The sequence below is a fragment of the Watersipora subatra genome, chromosome 2 (genome assembly GCF_963576615.1).
Source record: "Watersipora subatra chromosome 2, tzWatSuba1.1, whole genome shotgun sequence".
In the NCBI taxonomy this organism is placed as follows: domain Eukaryota; kingdom Metazoa; phylum Bryozoa; class Gymnolaemata; order Cheilostomatida; family Watersiporidae; genus Watersipora; species Watersipora subatra.
The window spans coordinates 54,453,260-54,479,975 of record NC_088709.1 but is presented as its reverse complement, the minus strand read 5'-3'; the positions used below and the strand labels follow the sequence as shown (position 1 = coordinate 54,479,975).

At 31.6% G+C, this 26,716-nt stretch overlaps 1 protein-coding gene across 1 annotated transcript in view; it reads left to right on the top strand.

The window, feature by feature from the left end:
• Window positions 1–25,150, top strand: part of LOC137388340 (sushi, von Willebrand factor type A, EGF and pentraxin domain-containing protein 1-like) — a 66,084-nt gene extending 40,934 nt beyond the window's left edge. The window contains exons 21-37 of the mRNA XM_068074826.1: window positions 1,007–1,188; window positions 2,231–2,366; window positions 4,772–4,900; window positions 6,041–6,223; window positions 7,076–7,255; window positions 8,714–8,884; window positions 9,509–9,688; window positions 11,148–11,318; window positions 11,967–12,146; window positions 14,676–14,846; window positions 15,452–15,631; window positions 16,803–16,973; window positions 21,212–21,391; window positions 22,479–22,649; window positions 23,382–23,573; window positions 24,586–24,712; window positions 25,057–25,150. Coding sequence (XP_067930927.1) covers window positions 1,007–1,188; window positions 2,231–2,366; window positions 4,772–4,900; window positions 6,041–6,223; window positions 7,076–7,255; window positions 8,714–8,884; window positions 9,509–9,688; window positions 11,148–11,318; window positions 11,967–12,146; window positions 14,676–14,846; window positions 15,452–15,631; window positions 16,803–16,973; window positions 21,212–21,391; window positions 22,479–22,649; window positions 23,382–23,573; window positions 24,586–24,712; window positions 25,057–25,150 — 2,798 coding nt within the window. The remainder of the gene's footprint in view (window positions 1–1,006; window positions 1,189–2,230; window positions 2,367–4,771; window positions 4,901–6,040; window positions 6,224–7,075; window positions 7,256–8,713; window positions 8,885–9,508; window positions 9,689–11,147; window positions 11,319–11,966; window positions 12,147–14,675; window positions 14,847–15,451; window positions 15,632–16,802; window positions 16,974–21,211; window positions 21,392–22,478; window positions 22,650–23,381; window positions 23,574–24,585; window positions 24,713–25,056) is intronic.
• Window positions 25,151–26,716: the final 1,566 nt, after the last annotated feature.

Genomic DNA, 26,716 nt, shown 5'->3' with positions numbered 1-26,716 from the left:
GCTACCTGCAAACTAGGTTGTTATAAATGTTGAGACAATGGCAGAAATTGTAATTGAATTAATAATTATTTAGTAGTTCAAAAGTGCTTTAATAAAATAAACTTTAATCAATTTTGTGTGTGTGAACTTGCCCTTACTATTGAATTACCAAACTATTTTTTGATTAAATTCAAATAAGGATTAAATTAACAAATATTTTGAAGTTTAATTGTTATAATAATTAAATAAGAAATTAAACTGTGGTATAATACAAATTAATTATTATTTAATAATTAATTTGTATTATACCACTTATTTTTAGGCCAATAAATTATTATTGGCCTAAAAATAAGCGCATCAACACTTAAATTATTTAATTAAATTTTGCATAAACTTTAATTTTACATAAAAATTCAAAATACATACAAATCAAAAATTAAAAAAAGTAAATAAACTAAAAATGAATGCCGAATTTAAATAAATTTAACATTCCTTAAAATTTTAAAGTAAATTTTTTCCAGTGGGTATAATAATCCAAGTTCATTTAAGTTAAGTTTAAAACTCACGCTCTGTTACATAGTGTCACAAAAGTGTAGGGAACTGAACGTGTTTCTGTAGAGTTTCTCTGACTCTGTTTTAAACCACTATCATTTGCTGTAAATGTAAGAACTCCATAGAGTATTGTACATAGTAGTGTTACATTTCATTGCAGATCATAACTACTTGATAGATACATTTTAAATGATGGGCATAGGTTGTGAATTGGAACAATTTAAAATCTACTTTTCCCTTGTAATATCATGTTTTTATAAAAAAAAATTGGAGGATGGGAATGAATCAATATTTTTTTAGTAACTGTATAAAAAAGTTGGTTTGAGATACAGGATAATTCACATACTATCTCAATCTAAAAACCCATTTAGCTTGTATGTCGAGCTATGGTTGTATCAACATAATTAAGAAACAGCAATGAGCTTTTTTACGTTTGTATTATAAATGCTATAAAATATATCACCATTTATTTTAGCATCAGCCCACACCTGTGGTCAGTCGGTAACGGGCTTATCTGGAACTTTGACATCTACAAACTATCCTGCTGACTACAAAAACAATGAACACTGTGAGACAGAGATTGCTATGCCTGGGGCTATCAGTATTACACTTACAGTAGATGATATTTATTTAGAGTCCTGCTGTGATTATCTACGTGTAAGTCCTTTAATATTCTACTTAAACACTACTTTTAGTTTTTGTATAATTTAAAATGTGTCTAAGTTATTTATTAAGTATAACATTTTGATGAAAATGTATTTCTAGCATAAGTTATCTGCAGCTTTAAAATCTCTTTTGACCAAAAGTTTTTTGCTGGAGATTCTTTCTTGGCTATTTTCCATCAAAATCTTTACTATGAGAAAAGCTGTGTCTATTCGTTTGTTTGTCTGTTTGTCCAAACTCAAACTTATGGCGGTGGAAATATTTCATTGTATATGATTTTAGTTTGGGTGTTTCCTTTTGAACTTACCTACTGCAACACTCAGTCACATTGCTATTTCATGAAATCATTAAGCCCACACTCATTCCTCACAATGATTTTTTACTGTGTCCGTGTTTGCCAAGTTCTGTAGTCTACGCTATAATATTAAAGTTTTGGGAAATGTCATAAGTTAAAGTAAATACTCTCAAATTGTACTCTAAATTCTAAATCGCATTCACTAAAAGTTTACTTCCAACTTTAAGGAAGTTATACAGGTTTTTTTTACTAAAAAGATTCGCAAATTTTAAGTAAAAACAATTATTATATCAGACAAATAGGAAACCAGTTTATACTTACATAGTTAACAAAGTACGAGCAGGAACTACCAAACTTTCGCATTTCTTTTCAATTAAAACATTGAACAGGTGCAATAAATTATCTGTTTGTACTACGTAGTTGTTATTAGTTTTCAGGTTTCACATTTATTCAGGAAGACAAAAAATGATTATAAGGAAGTTAACACTGCTTTGTATTTAACAGGAACTAGTTCTATTAGTTCAATTTAGTTCCAGAATTTAGTTCTATTTATAACTAAAATATCTTTATTGAGTTAAGATTAATCAATAATTTAAAAATAGTATTTACTCTAGATTCTTTAACAGTATAAGAGATGATTTTTTAGATTTGTTTGTTTAGCCAAAAGTATATTTAACAATTTATAATGATTGTATGTAACAGAAGGAACCAGTTTAAAATAAAACTCAGCATTTCTTTTAGGTATACACACAAAATGGAACCCTTTTGCAACAGTTTACAACACAAGAAACTATAGAGGTACCAGGAGACTTTGTAAAGGTTGCCTTCACTACAGACAAATCAAGAGTATTGAAAGGTTTCAGCATGTCCTGGCAAGGTGAGTCATTAGGTTTCAGAGTGATTTACATGGTTACAATGAAGTGTAACTTGTACAGGTGTCATCTTATTATTTTCATGGCAAAATGTAGATAGTGGATATGTGATTTAGCGGTTCCATTTTAAGTCAAGTTTTGATTTAACCCTTTTTCTGCCGTATGTGCATTTATATGAAATCTATGGTTGACTGCTTTATGCGAATTTTGGCGAACTTTCCAACATTTGCGTAGTAATTTAATTTCATTATTCTTTGACAACATAACCAACGAATCTTGTAGTTTAAGATGTCTCTAGCTACTTACTACATTTTATGTCAGCACAGATTTCATGGTATGGAATTTATAATAACAAATAACTGTCAGGCAATATCAAATGCTCATCTCATACCTTGATCAAACGAAATGATTCAAGCCGTTGTAATCTAGATGACATTGTTGATAGGGAGGTTAGTTAGGCGTAGATATTAAATTGCTTTCTTTAGGATTTTATTCACTGTTTTGTTTTGTGATTTAATTGCAAGCTTTTATGGTTGTCTAAACTTTTCTAAGGCAAATGATTCAATACTGCTACCATAACATGGGTGTGTTATGGTTTGGGTTGTTATGGCTTCTCCAGAATTTGAGGGTAATGTAAGCGTGATGGATCACATAAAGGTTGCAATGGGTTGTAACTTGTACAGGTGTTATCTTACTATTGTCATGTCTAACTGTTGATAGTTGTTATCTGATATAGCAGTTCCATTTTAAGTCAAGTTTTGATTTAACCCTTTTACTGCCGTATGCGCATTTATACGAAATCTATGGTCGAATGCTTTAAGCGCTTTTTTGCGAACTTTCCAGCATTTGCGCAGTAATTTAATTTTGTTATTTCTTGACAACTTAACCAACCATTTGTAAGACTTTTTATGAAAACGATAGTGTCGTTCAAAAAAAAATTTTTTATTTATTCTGAATTCACGACGCAGCTTAAAATTTTTATTTCAAAATTTTCAACTCGAAAACGTCCAATTGTTTTTGCTGACATTCAAACTATTTAGTATTATTATGGCTTCCATAAGTACCTCTTGAGTTAGAAAACCAAGAATTACTTATGTTGCTGACATTATAGCCAATTCAGATTTTTGTGATTACACAGATAAAGTAGCAGCACTAACTCTGATGGTGATGAAAGTAATAGTTTTGTAAGAGTAAGGAAAATTGTAGAGGATCGTTTTAGCTTTGTGGCGATCATAGCTTCACATAACTTTAACAATGCACAAAGTATACAGATGAATGTAGATAACTTGATTTTTTTGCATAGCACTATTTGTTAATATGTTGGGAAAGCAAAATATATAACAAAGATGTTATAGATAGAGTAGGAAGTTGACAAAAATAGTATACATATCATGAAACAAAATTGGCAACTTTTGATAAAATGACTGATAGTAGGTCGATAACTAAATTTGTACATGGATAGCAGTGAAACGGCTAAAAAAATGAAATTTTATATACCGCTTTTTGATTATACAAAGTTAATTTTTATTCCCAAATATTAAAAACATCAAAATATTATATTTCAAAGTCCTTCAAGTGCCTTGATGACATTTGATAGCTAAAAATAAACTGGAAAGCTATTAGTAAATGAAGTTTGCCTCAGCCAAATAAATTGTAAAAACAATAACGCCTTGAGAGGTATTATGAGTATAAAGTGTAAATTGTTGTTCTTATTAAAAGTACTTATAAATTTATTGATTTTTCAACAGGTGCAACTTATTGGTGCAACAGTATCGGTTATTATACAGTTTTGCTTCTCATTTGTTTGTAACCTTATTCTTAACAATTCTAATTAACTAATAAAAGAATTAAAAAGTTATTAGCTTCCAGTTACTGTTAAACTTTTCTTAATGTGTTTTTAATAAGTAAGTTTATAACAAACTTTACTGTCACTTAAACAAAAAATCTGAATTTGATATGTTTATTTATACTAAACTTTAGTTTATTATAAATAACTCGTCTTTTAGTTTTACAATACCAAAAATTTTATTAGACAGTTTTTATGTCATAAATTTTATTAGGTATTTAAAGTTAGGTTTGTTTAATAAACAAAATAAACAAAAAAATTATAAAAAGCTATAGCTTAGAATTAAATCTTTTAGTAGTTAGTGTTTATATACTTCTCATTTGCTACAGCAAATACTAGTAACGTGGAAGTTTAGACATCTTTATTGCTATTAATAGTTGAACAATAACCTCATGCTTATTTTAAAAGGTTGTTATCATCAAGAATATGTGAGCTCCTGTTATTGTAGTCGTAGTAAAAGTGTGAAAAGAAAATCCTGATTATTAACAGTACAATGTGCTTCACTCCTTACGCTCAGACTGCATTTATAAATGGTGACCGGTTGTTCTATTTATTTTCTGTTAGGTAACTACAATTCCTGCAGACATGAAACAGATGAGTGTGATGTAAATGCAATTTGCACTGATCCATACGACTCAAACAAATGTATATGCTACAGCAACGGCTATGAAATGGATGAGAGCAACTGCAAACGTATGTAATAGCTTACACTTTTTACCTACTTGTTGGTGTTATATTATTTTGTCTTGAGCGTTGTAACTTGTCTTTTAGTTTTACAATACCAAGAAAGTAGCAAAGCAACTGAGCTTATTATTATCTTCTTTGCGATGCTGTTATTAAAACTAATAATGAACTATACTAATGAGAACTTGTTGAGAAAATAGAAGTATAAATCAATATTCATCCATCAAGGTTAAATTTGATGTGGCAATAACAGACTACAAGCATTTCACAAAATAAAAATAGTTAAGAAGATTAATTTAGTTTATTCATATACTTATATTATCATACTGTGCACCCTCAGAATACATTTACCCGGATATACAATTTTTTCACTGGAAGGAGTGGAACATGAAATTTTTTTTACCTCACCATACAAATCTTTTTTCTCTATTTGAACTCGACAAAATGTGGCTGAAAGGTGGGAAGTTGAAAAAAAGTTTTAAATGGTTCCGCTAAAAGCTACAGTAAAAACGAAGACCAAAATTGATAAATGATAAAAATTCTAGTGAAAAAAAGTTGAAACTCATTAAAACACTTGAAAATACATTTGAAAAATACAAGCATTACTTGAAAATACAAGCTTAGCTCTAAGTTTGTCTAAAGTCTTTGTTATGCGTATGCATAACATAACCATACACGTTTATGTATTACTGGTATTACCAGTAATACGTACTAAGCTGGTATTACTGGCACACATAACCTCGCAAAATACTCTTCATTTTGTAGTTTCAGTAAAATTTATTTTGCAATTTTCGTAATATACATACTATGATCAAATCTCTTTGTATGCTTATTCAGCGCAATTGCATACATATGGTAGCGCTAGTGAGTAGATAACACAAAGTTTTTTCTCAGAGTACTCTAGTCAACGACAGACTCAACTGAAATATATGCATTTTGTGCGAACCATTGTTACTTATGTTTACCTACATATTTTCATAACCTTGTACAATAGTCTGTTTTAACCTTACACAGATATGTGTATTTGTGGTAAGTAATATAGCAATGAATTCATCAAAAATGTTCTAAGTGGAATAAGTATTATTTGCTAACATATTAGTATTGGAAATCTTTTCTATTAAATAACTAAACTGATGAACCCTGTTTTAGGGGTATCCTGTGGCCCTCCACCACTTATTGAGAAATCAGATGCTCAAGCCACAGTTATAACAGGGACTAAGTATATGGATACGGTAATCTATACTTGTCTGTCTGGATATGAGATTAGAGCTGGAAGGGAACCTACCATCTGTCAAAGCAATCGAACATGGACAAATCCTCCAACATGCAATGGTTAGATAACTTATTCTTGTTCATAAAATAGGTGCACATGTAAGGTTTTTCATCAAGGTAGGAAACACAAGATTCTCTACAGTTAGTAGCAGCTATCATTTTAGCCTAGATGGTAATCTACTAACTAGCAGATCAGTAGCTCAAACTCTGCGACTCATTACAAAGATTTTTATCAAGTAAATAACCAGCCAACTTTACATATGAATAATTTGTGCATTCAGCTTCATACTGAAATGATGGATATAAACATTCATAATAACTACTTACAAATACATGTTATGGGCTGCAGTACTCTTAGTTGCAATTTGTTACAAAAATAGTTTACTTGTCAATAGTCGTCATTTCAAGCTAGTCTGTGGTTATCAAATCATTACATGTAAGACTGTACCAACCATGTTTTTAAGTTTCACAGATGAAATGATAATTTAGAAACTAAAATGCCATTCATTTACATTCGACCTACATGTACATATGACATGTTATTTGTGACATGTTGGTTATGACTTTTTATCTATTTCCTACTTTGGGTTTCTACAGATAGTCTGCTACCTAATACCTGCTGCTTATTACTTGCCTCCTGTAACCTATTATTAATGACTGACTACATTTGACTTCCTGCTTGTAACCTACTATGAGCTACCAGTTGTGACGAACAATCTTTGACCTTCCACCTATGAACTACCACATGTGTTCACGTGTAGTATTTCTGATGTGCTATTTTCGGCATACACATACATGCATTTACACACCAACAGTGAGCACACGCAAACACACCTACATTTATGAAAATCATTTCAAAATGATTTGTTTTTGTGATACAAATCTTGATTACGAATACTTGATTGATTTAAGCTGTGGACTGCGGAAAGCCACCAGAAGTAGAAAATGGACAACCATCCAGTCTCTATGGCAACACCACATTTGGGTCCATCCTTACCTATGAATGCATTGGGCTAGAGTATCGCATGCTTGGCTCTGAATTTGTACGATGTACTGAGGATGGATCATGGTCAGCCCTACCACTTTGCTACAGTAAGAACGCTTTTATTTTTTGTCTATAAACATCCTATTACCCAGATATGTCGGTTTATTTTATTTAAATGTACATATCAGGCAGAACTAAAAAATTAGCTTAGCTAGTCACAGAGCCGAGCATTTGTTTAACATTTTGTTAATTTATTTAGATAAAATTAAATACAAGGCAAATGTTAAAGTCAATCAAGGAGGTGAGGGTTGAAAAGTGATTTGAAGTGATTAAAATGCTTATTTGTTAGTTACCAGGTTAGTTGAAAAAGAGTTCCATCCTGTGAAACCTGAAACATAACCCGCATAAGACCAGACACGGAATAGGAAAGTGCACATAGTACAACCAAATAAGAATAACGCGTGTTAAATGTAAACTATGAAATTGTGTTATTAAATATAGTCAACTGGTTTTATTAATTTAGCATACATTATAATTAATATATTGATGGTACAAAGGTAACTGTTCATATAGTTGTTAAAGTAGGTATTCAATCTTGAGATCTGATAGAAGCTGATGCTTTGCTGATTCCTAACCAGATTACAAAGTGAATCCAATAATTGTAGTATTTCTAAAGTATAACTTTTACTTATTATGTTAATTAGAAGAAAAAATATATAAACTACTTCATTTCGTCATTAAGTAAAATACTAGCGAGGTTTTACTCTGGAAACAACAGTAAAAGTGCGACATAAGTTTAAACTCAACTTTATGTCTTTTAAACAAAGTCTAAATTGAACATAAAAAATTATTTAATAATATAGTTCAAAATTAGTATGAATGTTTCTATGAAAACCTGGCCTTGGAATTCAATAGACCACATTTAAAACTACTTTCTACACAATCAACTTTGTCTGGTGTTATTATTAGATCTATTTACTGACTGAAATTAAACAGTTTTATTTTACTGTTTGGTCACATTCCAACGGCGTTGATTTAGAGGAAGCTTTATTGACACGAAAAATGTTTAACAAAGACTAGAATAAAAATGAGTCTTCTAGTTAAATTTGAAATGTTTAATGCAACATTAAAACATAATTGATGCAATTTTTTTGATGTTGCCTTCTGCGTATAGATGTTACGCATTTTTCTAGAAGAGAAATTCATACTAATATATAGTTGGTTTAAAATTAATTTGGAATATTTCTTGATGGTGTTTAAATTAAAGCCTTTTGACTTTTATTCAAGTCTTTTTGAAACTCAATTATTTTTGAAAGCCCACCTACAAATTTGGTTCAAATCACAAAATAGACTAAATGCACTAAATTCGTTTTTATGTAGAAGTTTGAGACATATTTTTTATTTAGTATTGTTTTAGTAGTTGTTGCCAGGGTCAAAATAGTAATTTTATTGCCTACTATTGGCCATATAGTAGTCTTATTACAAACAAGATTTAAAACTTCAAAGCTTAACTTTACTGATTTCTGGGTAATTTTTAAAAACTTAATTGTCCATCTTTTTTACAGAAGTAAATTGTGGGCCTCCACCAGTGGTGCTAAACTCAGAGAGACATGAATCAGGACATGAGCACAATGATACAGTTGATTATGTTTGCCATGATGGATATACGATGGAAGGAGAAAACACCGTAAGCTGCCAAAACACAGGCTACTGGACAGTACCACCAGAGTGCAAAGGTAAAGTCTAAACAAAATAAAACTTATGCAATAATCTTCTTTCAGAACGAATTATTGTTTTGCGATTCTGTTTTTAAATGCAAATTTTACAAGGTCTTTCTGATATTACCTTTCATAAAGCATTTGTAAAACAATTTAAAAGCTATTGCAGATTTTGATTTTTATTTTGTTACAAGTATTTTTCAAGTTTCACAGTTAAAATAATAATTTAGAATGTCGTTCAATTACATTCGACCTACATGTACATATGACATGTTATTTGTGACATGCTAGTTATGACTTTTTTATCTATTGCCTACTTTGGGTTTCCACAGATAGCCGGCTACTTAAGACCTGCTGCTTATTACCTGCCTCCTGTAAACTGTTAACTTTGACTAACTACATTTGACTTGCTGCTTGTAACCTACTATGAGCTACTAGTTGTGGCGTACAACATTTGACCTTTCACCTATGAACTACTACTTCAGATGTGCTATTTTCGGCATACACATACATGCATTTACACACCAACAGTGTGCACACACGTGTGGGCACACGCAAGCCCACCCACATTTATGAAAATCATTTCAAAATGATTTGTTTTTGTGATACAAATCTTGATTACGAATACTTGATTGATTTAAGCTGTGGACTGCGGAAAGCCACCAGAAGTAGAAAATGGACAACCATCCAGTCTCTATGGCAACACCACATTTGGGTCCATCCTTACCTATGAATGCATTGGCCTAGAGTATCGCATGCTTGGCTCTGAATTTGTACAATGTACTGAGGATGGATCATGGTCAGCCCTACCACTTTGCTACAGTAAGAACGTTTTTATTTTTTGTCTATAAACATCCTATTACCCAGATATGTCGGTTTATTTCATTTAAATGTACAGATCGGGCAGAATTAAAAAATTAGCTTAGCTAGTCACAGAGCCGAGCAGTTGTTTAGCATTTTGTTAATTTATTTAGATAAAATTAAATACAAGGCAAATGTTAAAGTTAATCAAGGAGGTGATGGTTGGAAAGTTATTTGAAGTAATTAAAATGCATATTTGTTAGTTACCAGGTTAGTTGAAAACCTTTCCATTCTGTGAAGCCTGAAACATAACCCGCATAAGACCAGACACGGAATAGGAAAGTGCACATAGTACAACCCACAAAGAATGACACGTGTTATATGTAAACTATGAAATTGTGTTATTAAATATAGTCAATTGGTTTTATTAATTTAGCATACATTATAATTAATATTTTGATGGTTCAAAGGTAACGGTTCATATAGTTATTAAAGAAGGTATTCAATTTTGCAATCTGATAGCAGCTGATGCTTTGCTGATTCCTAACCAGATTACAAAGTGAAACCAATAATTTTAGTAATTCGAAATTATAGCTTTTACTCATTCTGTTGAATAGAAGAAAAATATATAAATTATTTAATTTCGTCAAATTTCATAAAATACTAGTGAGGTTTTACTCTACAAACAACAGAAAAAGAGCAACATGAGTTTAAACCCAACTTTATGTCTTTCATACAAAGTTTAAAATTGAAAATAAAAAATTATTTAATAACATAGTTCAAAATTAATATAAATGTTTCTATGAAAACCTGGCCTTGGAATTCAATAGACCACATTTAAAACTACTTTCTACACAATCAGCTTTGTCTGGTGTGGTTATTAGATCTATTTACTGACTGAAATTAAACAGTTTTATTTTACTGTTTGGTCACATTCCAACGGCGTTGATTTAGATCAATATTCATTGAAACGCAAAATGTTTAATAGAAACTATAATAGAATCGAGTCTTCTGGTTAAATTTAAAATGTTTAATGCAACAATAAAACATAAATATTCAATGTTTTCGATGCTAACTCTTGCGTATAGATGTTACGTATTTTTATAGAATAAAAACTCATACTAATATATACTTGGTTTAAAATTAGTTTAAAATATTTCTTGATGGTGTTTAAATTAAAGCCTTTTGATTTTTATTCAGGTCTTTTTGAAACTCAATTATTTTTGAAAGTCAACTTACAAATTTGGATCAAATTACAAGATAGACTAAATGCACTAAATTCTTCTTTATCTAGAAGTTTGAGACATCTTTTTCATTTAGTATTGTTTTAGTAGTTGTTGCCAGGGTAAAAGTAGTAATTTTATTGCCTACTATTGGTCATATAATTGTCTTATCACAAACAAGATTTAAAACTTCAAAGCTTAACTTCACTGATTTCTGGGTAATTTTTTAAAATTTAATTGTCCATCTTTACTTACAGAAGTAAATTGTGGATCTCCACCAGTGGTGCTAAACTCAGAGAGATATGTATCAGGACACGAACACAATGATACAGTTGATTATGTTTGTCATGATGGATATACGATGGAAGGAGAAAACTCTTTAAGATGCCAAAGCACAGGCTACTGGACAGTACCGCCAGAGTGCAAAGGTAAATGTCTGAACAAAATAAAACTTATGCAATAATTTTTTTCAGAACAAATTATAGTTTTGTGATTTTGATTTTTCATGCAAATTTCATAAGGTCTTTCTGATATTACCTTTCATAAAGCATTTGTAAAACAATTTCAAAGCTATTGCAGATTTTGATTTTTATCTTGTTGTAAGCATTTTTTAAGTTTCACAGTTAAAATAATAATTTAGAATTTAGGATGTCATTCATTTACATTCGACCTACATGTACATATGACACGTTATTTGTGACATGCTAGTTATGACGTTTTATCTATTGCCTACTTTGGGTTTCTACAAATAGTCTGCTAAGACCTGCTGCTTATTACTTGCCTCCTGTAACCTATTACCTTCTATTAACCTGTTATCTTTGACTAACCACATTTGATTTGCTGCTTGTAACCTACTATGACCTACTAGTTGTGGAGTACAACCTTTGACCTTTCACCTATGAACTGCTATTTCTGATGTGCTATTTTCGGCATACACATAAATGCATTTACACACACCAACAGTGTGCACACACATGTGCGTGCACACGCAACCACACCCACATTTATGAAATTCATTTCAAAATGATTTGTTTTTGTGATAAACATGTTGATTACGAATACTCGATTGATTTAAGCTGTGGACTGCGGAAAGCCACCAGAAGTAGAAAATGGACAACCATCCAATCTCTATGGCAACACCACATTTGGGTCCATCCTTACCTATGAATGCATTGGGCTAGAGTATCGCATGCTTGGCCCCGAATTTGTACGATGTACTGAGGATGGATCATGGTCAGCCCCACCACTTTGCTACAGTAAGAACGCTTCTATTTTTTGTCTATAAACATCCTATTACCCAGATATGTCGGTTTATTTCATTAAAAAGTACAGATCAGGCAAAAATAAAAAAGTTAGCTCAGCTAGTCAAAGCTGAGCAGCTGCTCAGCTTTGACTAGCCGAGCTAACTTTTTTTGACAAAATTGACAAATTGCTGAGCAGCTGCTCAGCAATTTGTCAATTTATTTAGATGAGATTAAATACAAGGCAAATGTTGAAGTTAACCAAGGAGGTGATGGTTGAAAAGTGATTTGAAGTAATTAAAATGCTTATTTGTTAGTTACCAGGTTAGTTGAAAAAGAGTTCCATTCTGTGGAACCCGAAGCATAACCCACGTATGACCTAACGCGGATTAAGAAAGTGCACATGGTACAACCAACAAAGAATGACGCGCGTTAAATGTAAACTATGAAATTGTGTTAATAAATATGGTCAATTGTTTTTATTAGTTTAGCATACATTATAATTAATATATTGATGGTACAAAGGTAACAGTTCATATAGTTATTAAAGAAGGTATTCAATTTTGTGATCTGATAGAAGCTGATGATTTGCTGATTCCTAACCAGAATACAAAGTGAAACCAATAACTGTAGTAATTCGAATGTATAACTTTTACTCATTCTGTTAAGTAGAAGAAAAATATATAAATTATTTCATTTTGTCATTAAGTAAAATACTAGTGAGGTTTTACTCTACAAACAACAGTAAAAGAGCAACATAAGTTTAAACCCAATTTTATGTCTTTCAAACAAAGTTTTAAATTTAACATAAAAAATTATTTACTAGCATAGTTCAAAATAAATATAAATGTTTCTATGAAAACCTGGCCTTGGAATTCAATAGACCACATTTAAAATTACTTTCTACACAATCAGCTTTGTCTGGTGTGAATATTAGATCTATTTACCGACTGAAATTAAATAGCTTTATTTTACTGTTTGGTCACATTCCAACGGCGCTGATTTAGATCAATTTTTATTGAAACGCAAAACGTTTAATGGAGACTATAATAGAATCGAGTCTTCTGGTTAGATTTAAAATGTTTAATGCAACAATAAAACATAAATATGCAATGTTTTTGATGCTAACTCTTGCGTATAGATGTTACGTATTTTTATAGAATAAAAACTCATACTAACCTATAGTTGGTTTAAAATAAAATCGGAATATTTCTTGATGGTGTTTAAATTAAAGCCTTTTGAGTTTTATTCAGGTATTTTTGAAACTCAATTATTTTTGAAAGTCAACTTACAAATTTGGGACAAATCACAAGATAGACTAAATGCACTAAATTCGTCTTTATCTAAAAGTTGGAGACATATTTTTCATTTAGTATTGTTTTAGTAGTAGTTGCCAAGGTTAAAATAGTGATTTTTATTGCCTACTATTGGTCATATAGTAGTCTTATCACAAACAAGATTTAAAACTTGTAAACTTAACTTCACTGATTTCTGGGTAATTTTTAAATTTTAATTCTTCATCTTTATTTACAGAAGTAAATTGTGGACCTCCACCAGTAGTGCTAAACTCAGAGAGACATGAATCAGGACATGAACACAATGATACAGCTGATTATGTTTGTCATGATGGGTATATGATAGAAGGAGAAAGCTCTGTAAACTGCCAAAGCACAGGCTACTGAACAGTACCGCCAGAGTGCAAAGGTAAATGGCTGAACAAAATAAACTTTTTTCAAATAAACGATTTTGATTTTCTATGCAAATATCACAAGATCTTTCTGATATTACTTTTCATAAAGCATCTGTAAAACAATTCAAAAGCTAATACAGATTTTTATTTTAACCGGTTAAAAGCATTTTCTAATTTTCACAGTTAAAATGATAATTTAGAAATTAGGATGCCGTTTATTTACATTTGACTTACATGTACATAAGACATGTTATTTGTGACATGCTAATTATGACTTTTTATCTATTGCCTACTTTGGGTTTCTACAGATAGTCTGCTACCTAAAACCTGCTGCTTATTACCTGCCTCCTGTAACCTGTTACCTTCGTTTCATGGAGACTATATTAGAATTGAGTCTTCTGCTCAAATTTGAAATGTTGAATGCAACATTAAAACATAATTGGTGCAATGTTTTTGATGCTAATTACTGCATATAGATTTTATGTATTTTATATATATTAATTCATACTAATATATACTTAGTTTAAAATAAAATTGGAATATTCTTGATGGTGTTTAAATTAAAGCCTTTTGACTTTTATTTAGCATTTTTGAAACTCAGTTTTGAAAGTCTACTTACAAACTTGCTTCAAGTCCCAAGATAGATCAAATGCGTCTTTTTGTAGAGGTTTGAGACATAATATTTATTTAGTTTTGTTTTAGTTGTTGCTGCCAGGGTAAAAGTAGTGGTTTTTATTGCCTTTGTTTGATTGTATAGTAGTCTTATTACCAAAACCATATTTAAAACTTCAAAACTTAACTTCACTGATTTCTGGGTAATCTTTTAAAATTTACTTGTCTATCTTTAATTACAGAAGTAAATTGTGGACCTCCACCAATAGTGCTAAACTCAAAGAGACAGGAATCAGGACATGAACACAATGATACAGTTGATTATGTTTGTCATGATGGATATACAATGGAAGGAGAAAACTCTGTAAGCTGCCAAAGCACAGGCTACTGGACAGTACCGCCAGAGTGCAAAGGTAAATGTCTGAACAAAATAAAACTTCTGCAATAATCTTCTTTCAGAACGAATTATAGTTTTGCGATTCTGTTTTTAAATGCAAATTCTACAAGGTCTTTCTGATATTACCTTTCACAAAACATTTGTCAAACAAATTAAAAGCTATTGCAGATTTTTATTTTTATTTTGTTGAAGGTATTTTCTGAGTTTCACAGTCAAAATGAAAATTTAGAAATTAAGATGCGGTTCATTTACATTCGTCCTACATGTACATATGTCATGTTATTTGTGACATGCTAATTCTGACTTTCTATTTATTGTCTATTTTGGGTTTTCACAGATAGCCGGCTACTTAAGACCTGCTGCTTATAACCTGTCTCCTGTAACCTGTAACCTTTGACTAACTACATTTGATTTGCTGCTTGTAACCTACTATGACCTACTAGTTGTGGCGTACAACTTTTGACCTTCAACCTATGAACTACTACTTCTGATTTGCAATTTACAGCATACACACCAACACATGTGTGTGCACACCCAAGCACACCAACTTTCATGAAAATCATTTGAAAATGATTTTTTTTATGATAAACATGTTGATTATGAATACTCGATTGATTTAAGCTGTGGACTGCGGAAAGCCACCAGAAGTAGAAAAAGGACAACCATCCAGTCTCTATGGCAACACCACATTTGGGTCCATCCTTACCTATGAATGCATTGGGCTAGAGTATCGCATGCTTGGCTCTGAATTTGTACGATGTACTGAGGATGGATCATGGTCAGCCCTACCACTTTGCTACAGTAAGAGGGCCTCTATTTTTTGTCTATAAACATCCTATTACCCAGATATGTCGGTTTATCTCATTTAAATGTACAGATCAGGCAGAAATAAAAAATTAGCTTAGCTAGTCACAGAGCTGAGCAGCTGTTTAGCAATTTGTTGATTTATTTAGATAAAATTAAATACTTGGCAAATGTTAAAGTCAATCAAGGAGGTGATGGTTGAAAAGTGATTTGAAGTGATTAAAATGCGTATTTGTTAGTTACCAGGTTAGTTGAAAAAGAGTTCCATTCTGTGAAACCTGAAACATAACCCACATATGACCTGACACGGAATAGGAAAGTGCACATGGTACAACCAACAAAGAGTGACGACTTATATATGTTATATATAAACAGTGAAATTGTGTTATTAAATATAATCAATTGGGTTTATTAATTTAGCATACATAATTAATGTATCGATGGTACAAAGGTAACGGTTCATCTAGTTGTCAAAGTAGGCATCCAATTTTGCGACCTGATAGAAGCTGATGCTTTGCTGATTCCTAACCAGATTACAAAGTGAAACCAATAATTGTAGTATTTCGAAATTATAGCTTTTACTCATTTTGTTGAGTAGAAGAAAAATATATAAATTATTTCATTTCATCATTAAGTAAAATACTAGTGAGGTTTTACTCTACAAACAACAGTAAAAGAGCGACATAAATTTAAACTCAACTTTACGTTTTTTAAACAATGTTTAAAGTGAACATAAAAATTATTTAATAACATAGTTCAAAATTAATATAAATGTTTCTATGAAAACCTGGCCTTGGAATTCAATAGACCACACTTAAAATTACTTTCTACACAATCAGCTTTGTCTGGTGTGAATATTAGATCTATTTACTGACTGAAATTAAACAGTTTTATTTTACTGTTTGGTCACATTCAAACAGCGTTGATTTAGATCAATATTTATTAAAACTAAATGCACTAAATTTGTGTTTATGTAGAAGTTTATGTAGAGACATATTTCTCATTTAGTTTTGTTTTAGTAGCTGTTGCCAAGCTAAAAATAATAATTTTATTGCTTACTATTGGTCATATAGTTGTCTTATCACAAACAAGATTTAAAACTTCAAAACTTAAATTCACTGAATTCTGGGTAATTTCTTAAAATTTAATTGCCTATCTTCGATTACAGAAGTAAATTGTGGACCTCCACCAGTGGTGCTAAACTCAGAGAGACATGTATCAGGACACGAACACAATGATACAGCTGATTATGTTTGCCATGATGGATATACGATAGAAGGAGAAAACTCTGTAAGCTGCCAAAACACAGGCTACTGGACAGTACCGCCAGAGTGCAAAGGTAAATATCTAAACAAAATAAACTTTTTTCAAATAAACGATTTTGATTTTTCATGCAAATATCACAAGATTTTTCTGATACAGTAATACTTCAACTTACGAGTGTTCCAACGTACGAGAAACTTGAGATACGAGCCAGCTTTTAAGCAAGTTTTAGCACTAACATGCGAGCCATGTTTGAGATACGAGCACGTGAGTCAGTTGCCAAGTATGCCGGAGGTGTTTTATGACAACAGCATCAATCTGTATTTTTCAACTGCACAGGTTATACTTTTGTACCGCGTTTTTGTGCGCGCTTTTTAGTGCAGAATTATGTGAATTAAAAGTACTGTGCGTAGACCGAAAGTTTGCCAGTAAAATGAAGAATAATGCAAAAAAAAGCAAATTATAACAATTGATATTAAACGGAAAATTATTGAGAAATATGCAAAATGTGTATGCATGATTGAGCTAGCTCAGCAATATGACAGAAATACATCCACAATTATCAAACAGAAGGATTATAATCAGGTCATTTAGCTCGCAAAAGGACTAACCGTAGTTTCTAAACGGCGCAGCGATCTTCACTACCGCTGATGGAGAGACCGCTCAGGCATTGAATAAAAGATAAACAATTGGCCGGTGACAGCGTAACTTAAACTATGCTATTTGAAAAGGCCGTTGCTATCTATCAAAACTATAAAAATATTCGGACAAGTTGGCTAGTGGTCGTGCATTAAACCTTTGTGACGGCACAAAGGTTCGTCCTAATCGCAACATATGAAAAGGGCGACAAAGGCAAACGTCCTTAGATAGGTTCATCTTAAAACGGCCGGCTAGTCGTGAAAGCGAAATGCAGGAAAAATTAGCTAACTAGCAAGAAACTTCAACTATGAACGCCGAAGAAATTTTAATTACGTCAAGTTAAAAATGAAAGTTTGCTTTTAGATTTGCTTCCAAGTTTGTCTTTTAAGACTTTGATAAAATCCAAATTGATCAAAGTCAACTGTTGTAATGAAGGATAACTCATATATCTCTCTCTGGCAAATGCTAGCGTTAGCTGCTATTGTATTTAATTTTACATTTTAATTTAACACATTTCTTTGCATTATTTTTATTTGTTGCTTTTTGAAAGCAAGTGGTAAGTTAGGACAACAACCAACATGTTATTTCTGTTACAATATCTTGTTTTGAGTGTTCTATTTGCATTTTTCAGAGTTTGGAATCCAATAAATATATATTTAATTGTTCTATATATAAATAAATTGCACCAACATGCGAGTAAATTGACATACGAGCTCAGTCTCGGAACGCATTAAGCTCGTAAGTTGAAGTATGACTGTATTACTTTTCATAAAGCATCTGTAAAACAATTCAAAAGCTAATACAGATTTTTATTTTAACCGGTTAAAAGCATTTTTTAATTTTCACAGTTAAAATAATAATTTAGAAATTAGGATGCCGTTTATTTACATTTGACTTACATGTACATAAGACATGTTATTTGTGACATGCTAATTATGACTTTTTATCTATTGCCTACTTTGTGTTTCTACATATAGTCTGCTACCTAAAACCTGCTGCTTATTAGCTGCCTCTTGTAACCTGTTACCTTCGTTTCATGGAGACTACCCTAGGACACTTATGTATTCGCGGCATCTAACTTTTGCGTTTTCGCGATGTCATCCTCTCGCGAAAGTTTCATGTGCGAAACTAAACTATCATAACAAACGAGCGAAAAAGCGAAACTAAATAGCTTTGTTCATTGATACTGTAGAATGGAATTTTATAACGACATTTATTTTAACGTTTTTAACGACCACTATAGCATCGTTAAAATATAAACCAACAAAATAATTTGACTGTCAAAATTTATTACGTTATTATTTTGCAATTAATTATGATTATTTTCCCATTAAGAATGATTTATATGATAGGAATTTGATGTCAATGCACACGAATTAGTAGATTATCGTTTGCTGGGGACATAAATCAATGCAGTGAGCACCGTGTGTTGAAAGAAAATAAGACACATGCACTGACACTCGCAGTACTACACAAGCAGCATGGCTCTGGAAAGGTTTGGATTCACCACTGACACCTCTTCAATAACTTGTAATTTTTTGAGATTTGTTTTGTTTTAAGTGATGTGACTGACGAGACGTTTTTAAATTAAAATAGGCAAAACATGACCGCAGTTAAAACGCTCAGAAAAATACATCTTTTTTTTTAGCGTTTTAACAAAGATCAGTTTTGCGGATTTTATTTTAAGTTCATTCGGAGGCTTTTACGTTTTCGATGGGACATGGCCAAGCGGGTGTTTGATAAAATTAATCTTCTGCAAACCTTTATAAAAGTCGTTAACAAAAATATTTTGCCTCTGATGATGATAATAATGATGCCTAAGAACTACTAGAAGTTGATGTTTGTCTCTATGGCTTGGAATGAAGTGATATTCCACAGCGATAAAAACCGCGTCCATGGCTGTTGGGCAAATAACTTTTCGAATAAATGATGTTGAGGTCGAGTTATCTGAAGGAATTTATCATTGCGTTGGAACTGACCAAACAAATCTGTTTGAGTTGACCTTGTGTTTGAGATGAAATGTTACATTTTATCTGAGGGCGAGTTATCCGAGTTGGACTGCACTTACCGTAAAAAATTCCCAAAAAGTTGGGGCGGCTCAGCCGGCCAGCTAGCTGCCCCAGTGAGAATGGGCCTGTTGATAGTCCAAGAAACAAATGGCAGCAAGCGATCTAATTGCATTATCGACCTTGCCCACACCATTCTACCTGCGGTTCACAATTATAAACTAGTCGCAAATTGAAATTTTTTTTTATCGGTGAACTGAACCTGAAGAATCTAATTATGTTTGCTCCGCTGGATTTATTTTCACATCACTATATTTTCGCACTCATCAGAGCTGCGAAATTAAGTTGCTCCAAAATTTTACTCTGCGAGCTACTCATGAAACTAAATACTAGCGAAATATAAGTGTCCTAGGGTATATTAGAATTGAGTCTTCTGCTCAAATTTGAAATGTTGAATGCAACGTTAAAACATAATTGGTGCAATGTTTTTGATGCTAATTCCTGCATATAGATTTTATGTATTTTATAGATATTAATTTATACTAATATATACTTAGTTTAAAATAAAATTGGAATATTCTTGATGGTGTTTAAATTAAAGCCTTTTGACTTTTATTTAGCATTTTTGAAACTCAGTTAGTTTTGAAAGTCTACTTACAAACTTGCTTCAAGTCCCAAGATAGACTAAATGCGTCTTTATGTAGAGGTTTGAGACATAATATTTATTTAGTTTTGTTTTAGTTGTTGCTGCCAGGGTAAAAGTAGTGATTTTTATTGCCTTTGTTTGATCGTATAGTAGTCTTATTACCAAAACCATATTTAAAACTTCAAAACTTAACTTCACTGATTTCTGGGTAATCTTTTAAAATTTACTTGTCTATCATTATTTACAGAAGTTAATTGTGGACCTCAACCAGTAGTGCTAAACTCAAAGAGACAGGAATCAGGACACAAACACAATGATACAATTTATTATGTTTGCCAGGATGGATATATGATAGAAGGAGAAAACTCCGTAAGTTGCCAAAGCACAGGCTACTGGACAGTACCGCCAAAGTGCAAAGGTAAATGTCTGAACAAAATAAAACTTATGCAATAATCTTCTTTCAGAACCAATTACAGTTTTGCGATTTTGATTTTTGATACAAATTCTACAAGGTCTTTCTGATATTACCTTTCACAAAACATTTGTCAAACAAATTAAAAGCTATTGCAGATTTTTATTTTTATTTTGTTGAAGGTATTTTCTGAGTTTCACAGTCAAAATGAAAATTTAGAAATTAAGATGCGGTTTATTTACATTCGTCCTACGTGTACATATGTCATGTTATTTGTGACATGCTAATTCTGACTTTCTATTTATTGTCTATTTTGGGTTTCCACAGATAGCCGGCTACTTAAGACCTGCTGCTTATAACCTGCCTCCTGTAACCTGTAACCTTTGACTAACTACATTTGATTTGCTGCTTGTAACCTACTATGACCTACTAGTTGTGGCGTACAACTTTTGACCTTCAACCTATGAACTACTACTTCTGATTTGCTATTTATAGCATACACACCAACACATGTGTGTGCACACGCAAGCACACCAACTTTCATGAAAATCATTTGAAAATGATTTTTCTTACGATAAACATGTTGATTACGAATACTCGATTGATTTAAGCTGTGGACTGCGGAAATTCACCAGAAGTAGAAAAAGGACAACCATCCAGTCTCTATGGCAACACCACATTTGGATCCATCCTTATCTATGAATGCATTGGGCTAGAGTATCACATGCTTGGCTCTGAATTTGTACGATGTACTGAGGATGGATCATGGTCAGCCCTACCACTTTGCTACAGTAAGAATGCCTCTATTTTTTGTCTATAAACATCCTATTACCCAGATATGTCAGTTTATTTTATTTAAAATTACAGATCAGGCAGAAATAAAAAATTAGCTTAGCTAGTCACAGAGCTGAGCAGTTGTTTAGTAGTTTGTTGATTTATTTAGATAAAAATAAATACATGGCAAATGTTAAAGTCAATCAAGGAGGCGATCGTTGAAAAGTGATTTGAAGTGATTAAAATGCGTATTTGTTAGTTACCAGGTTAGTTGAAAAAAGTTCTTTTCTGTGAAACCTGAAACATAACCCACGTATGACCTGACACGGAATGGGAGAGTGCAGTCTTTAATAGTCTTATCACAAACAAGATTTAAATTTTCAAAACTTAACTCCACTGATTTCTGTTGTTTTTGATTTCAAATGTTTCTATGAAAACCTGGCCATGGAATTCAATAGACTACATTTAAAATTACTTTCTACACAACCAGCTTTGTCTGGTGTAATTATTAGATCTATTTACTGACTGAAATTAAACAGTTTTATTTTACTGTCTGGTCACATTCCAACGGCGTTGATTTAGATCAATTTTTATCGAAACGCAAAATGTTTAATAGAAATTATAATAAAATTGTGTCTTCTGATTAAATTTGAAATGTTTAATGCAACATTGAAACATAAATATGCAATGTTTTTGATGCTAACTTCTGCGTATAGATGTTACGCATTTTTATAGAATAAAAACTCATACTAATATATAGTTGGTTTAAAATTAATTTGGAAAATCTTTTGATAGTCTTTAAATTAAAGCTTTTTGATTTTTATTCAGGTCTTTGGAAAACTCAATTATTTTCGAAAGTTCACTTACAAACTTGGTTCAAATTACAAGATAGACTAAATGCACTAAATGCATCGTTATGTAAAAGTTTGAGACATTTTTTCATTTATCATTTTAGTAGTGGTTGCGAGGTTAAAAATAGTGATTTTATTGCACATGCTTAGTCATATAGCAGTGTTATCACAAACAAGATTTAAAACTTCAAAACTTAATTTCACTGATTTCTGGGTAATTTTTTAAAATTTAATTGTCTATCTTTAATTACAGAAGTAAATTGTGGACCTCCACCAGTTGTGCTAAACTCAGAGAGACATGTATCAGGACAGGAACACAATGATACAGTTGATTATGTTTGTCATGAGGGATATATGAAGGAAGGAGACAACTCCATAAGCTGCCAAAACACAGGGCACTGGACAGTACCACCTTATTGCAAGGGTAAAAGTCTAAAAAAGAAAAAATTATGCCATAATCTTCTTTCAGAACAAATTATAGTTTTGCAATTTTGCTTTTTCATGCAAGTTCTACAAGGTCTATCTGATATTAATTTCCATAAACATTTTCACAGACATTCTAAAATAATGTTGCAGATTTTAATTTGTGCCTAGTTAAAAATTGAAAGCATTCTTTAACTTTTTTAAAGAAAATCTCGTGATAAATGTTTTAACTATTTTACCCCCTCATAAATAACCATCATACAAATATCTTTTACTTTTCCCAATTTTGTGTCATACAAAAACGTGTTATCCAATGATGGTTTGAGCTGATAGAAAACCTTGTTTTATTTGAAACTTCAGTGAATTTTGGTTGCAGTAAAAATGCACCTTTTTTGGTTTGTATAAGTCAGTGTTTATGTAAACTTAAAATGTTTATTTTTAAGTTGTACTATCTCCAGATATCAAGTCTCTGTTAGCTGTATTCAGAATATCTCATTTTGATAGGTTTCTGTCTCATGATTTAAAGTCATTGTAAAGTTGTGAAACACACAATTAATGGATTGCTGTAGACACTTTATAAGCAGTAACAATGCAAAACTAGTTCAAATAAAAATTAATTCTTCACTTCAGAACCATAAATAGTAAAACAAAACTTTCTTCTAACTATTCACATAACAGAAGTACATATTTTAATAGCTGTATATCACTGATGCTGTATGTTTCATTGTTGTAGCATTATCTTGTGATTGGCCTAAAATCCCTGAAAATGCTGAATTAGATTTCATTGCTGGCACGAAGTTGTGTCAGATAGCCTCTTTTCAATGTTTTCCTGGTTACACCACTGACGATTCTAAACACAGAACATGTCAGTTGAATGGAGAATGGAGTATTGCTCCTAACTGTGCTTTTGATCAAAAACTCAAAAGTAATGAAACTATTTATTAGTGTAGTAATTTTTTTATTCTAGATTAAAATAAGTTAATTATTCCTAGCAAGTGTTCTATCGTAAACTGCTGAGGCCTTTTTCATTTTGTAGTTCAGCTTTTTATATAAACAAAAAGTTAACTAATACTTTTTTTAGTAGTCTGCTGGTTTTTTAGTGTGGGCAATTCTTTTTGGAAATGTTCCTTCAGTTTATTCTCGTCAGCTTGATTAGTTTTTGTATGCTGAGTTTACTCATAATTTTAAACTGTATCAACCTGCACAACTTTGTGTTTAGTATACTCCATCTCTCAAATAACAACTAGTATCTGGTCTTCTTCTATTAGTCTATATTAATATGATATCTATTGTTGCTTAGCTTTAATTTATTGCTATTACTTGGCTGTGACATAAAGCCATATACTAAGTTTTTGCTTAGCACCTTGACTAACAAGTTTGGGTTTTATGTAGTTTTATCTATTTAAAACAAAAACCTTTCAGAAAATCTTTTTAATGCGTACGATTTTCTTCTCATTATTCACAACTTTTTGTCTTGTTTGCATTTAAGGTGCAATATTTTAATAATGCTACAATATTTGAATTTTTTATTATTATTTCTACGTAATAGCACTAAATGTGTCTATATTAAACTGACTTTACTGGTTTTTGTGGTTTAATCAAACAGAATCCGTGCTAGGAAGCTTGTGATCAATTATTAATCACCAATAAGTGATTAATAACTTGCTAAAGCTTTCTAAGCAAAAAGTATTTTTAGTAGATAGTGATGGAAAGAGAATTGCATAAATTTTGTGTCAGAAATCACAGTAACTAATGAGTGCTCAGTATTTGCTGCGGTGTACCAACATAAATCAATCCTAGTAAAACTAACTGCATGTAAATAAACATGTTAGAGTTACTCAATTTGTTTGCAGTTCCGTAACACCTGAGCATGCAAACATCAGGTGGTATGGAACTACTGAATTATCGTAACATAATGCCAACTTATGGTTTTAAAGAGGTCAAGTCAGAAGGTCAATCAACACTGCCTATCAACCTGGTTGTTCTAATCATCTGCACATCAGCAGTCCTGTCGGCTTGCATCATCATCATCATGGCCTTACTGTACTTAATCCTTAGAAAAAGGTAAATACTTTCTGTGGTAGATAAAGTTTTATTGGCAATGCAGTATTTGTAAGAAAATATTGATTATTATTACTGAAAATTATGTAGACCCTAATTCATAGATACCAAAACAAAGTCACTGTGATCCAATTATTATTATTATATTATTGCACAAGAACAACTAAGTAGGCGTTAATTAAATTTACTCACTTTTTTGCCTATAAAATGTCTTATTGTACTTTTTATTTAATCTATTTAGTTTTATGGATAAATTATCATCTAGCATTACAGTGTAGTGTATTATTTATCTTGGGTAGATTACTGAAAGTTATCAGGACCTTTGAAATGCATTATTTATGTTATAGGAAAAGAATGGATCACAACACAACTACAGTACACAATGCCCTTTATTATCCAGTTGTACAGGAGGAATCCACTCCTTCTCCAAAGCAACAGTGAATAATTCATACTGGTTGAATAAGTAGCATAATGAAAAGAACTAGAGAGACAGTATGAGCAGCTTGTATAATCTTAGTTTTATCAGAAATTGCTAAAAGTTATTCTCATTAGTGTTGCACAATCAAACAAAAAAAGAAAATCAATTTAAGCTTTGCTTGAGTCTATAATTACTTTCAGTGCAACGAACAAAATATTCCAGAGCAGTGAGTACTAAATCACATTTATATTTCAACAGGAAGGCCATGTTCATACATCATAATGATCCTGTTTTTTGCTCTGTATCTGCTTATTCTGACTTTAATCACATACTGTTAGTTCTTAGTTATGATCACATATCAGTGTAACATGAATTGCATGTATTATTGCACAATCATAATAACTATTTCAAGCTTTGTATTAGTCAGCACTTTGAGCAAGCTTATCTATATGTGAGTGTATTTTGTTAGTTCAAAGGTATTTTTACAACTCTCAGTAAAATAATATAGATGCAGCTGTAAACCAACTAATTTTGAGAAAGTAGACTATTATTATAAAATGCATATTGACAATCGCTAAAAATTGTGTAGCCTTTTTAGTTCAGTTCGATCTGTTCAAAGCTCAATTATGGGATTTAAATATGCTCTATAACTATATGACTACAAGTGGGTTTTTACAGCTGATCCTAGAATAATATTGCTGCCAGAAGTTAAATTAACATGTGTATATTAACTAGACTAGCACATCTAGATCTGAGCTCAACAAACTGCCCATGAGCGTTTCCGAGTTGCAAATTATGAAATAATTTTTAGCCATGGAAATAAAATCTAAACAGGACTAGTACTACCGATTAATGATTTAGATTCATTGTCTTCACAAATCAAAGCGTAGTTCGGATGTTCCTTTTAATTTTAATAGTAACCAGAACATGATTGCCAGTATTATATTAACATTGCTGCTAAACATAATGTGCTAAAAATGAGTTAAGGGTGCAAGTTCATTGCGAGATCACATGAAAAGCACATGAAAAGCTATTGGAAAAGTTCAAAATTTTGATAGCAGAATCTTGCATTCAAAATAGTTAAATAGCCACCTTACTACTAAGCACAAAGTATGACAATCCCAGTGGACTACAACAAAAAAGGGCGTTCTTGCTTCTTTCGTGGCACGTATGATCCTCAGACAACTTGCATGTGATGAAATGATCAGCATCACTCTTGCTTAAACTTTTAAAAGTATCATCAAAGTTCGTTTTTATGAAAATGTATAAGAAATCACCACTTCAAATCATTCTTCATTCAAATCATTAAATCATTTTTAAAACAAACTGAACATGTTACCGCTATATCCAATCAATCAGAGGAAAACGACATGCGGAGCACTATTGCAGATTCACAGTTCTAGAATAAATAACTATGCACTATTACTAGATGTAACAGGAAGGTGTGGAAAAGCCGAAATTTTGCCTCACCACAGGGCTTCGAAATCAATAAATGAAATTGTAGAATGAAGTGGACAAGTAAATACTTTTAAATAAAATAGTGGTTGTTGCCTTGATAATTATTGTGAACATTAAGGGGTCTACATAAG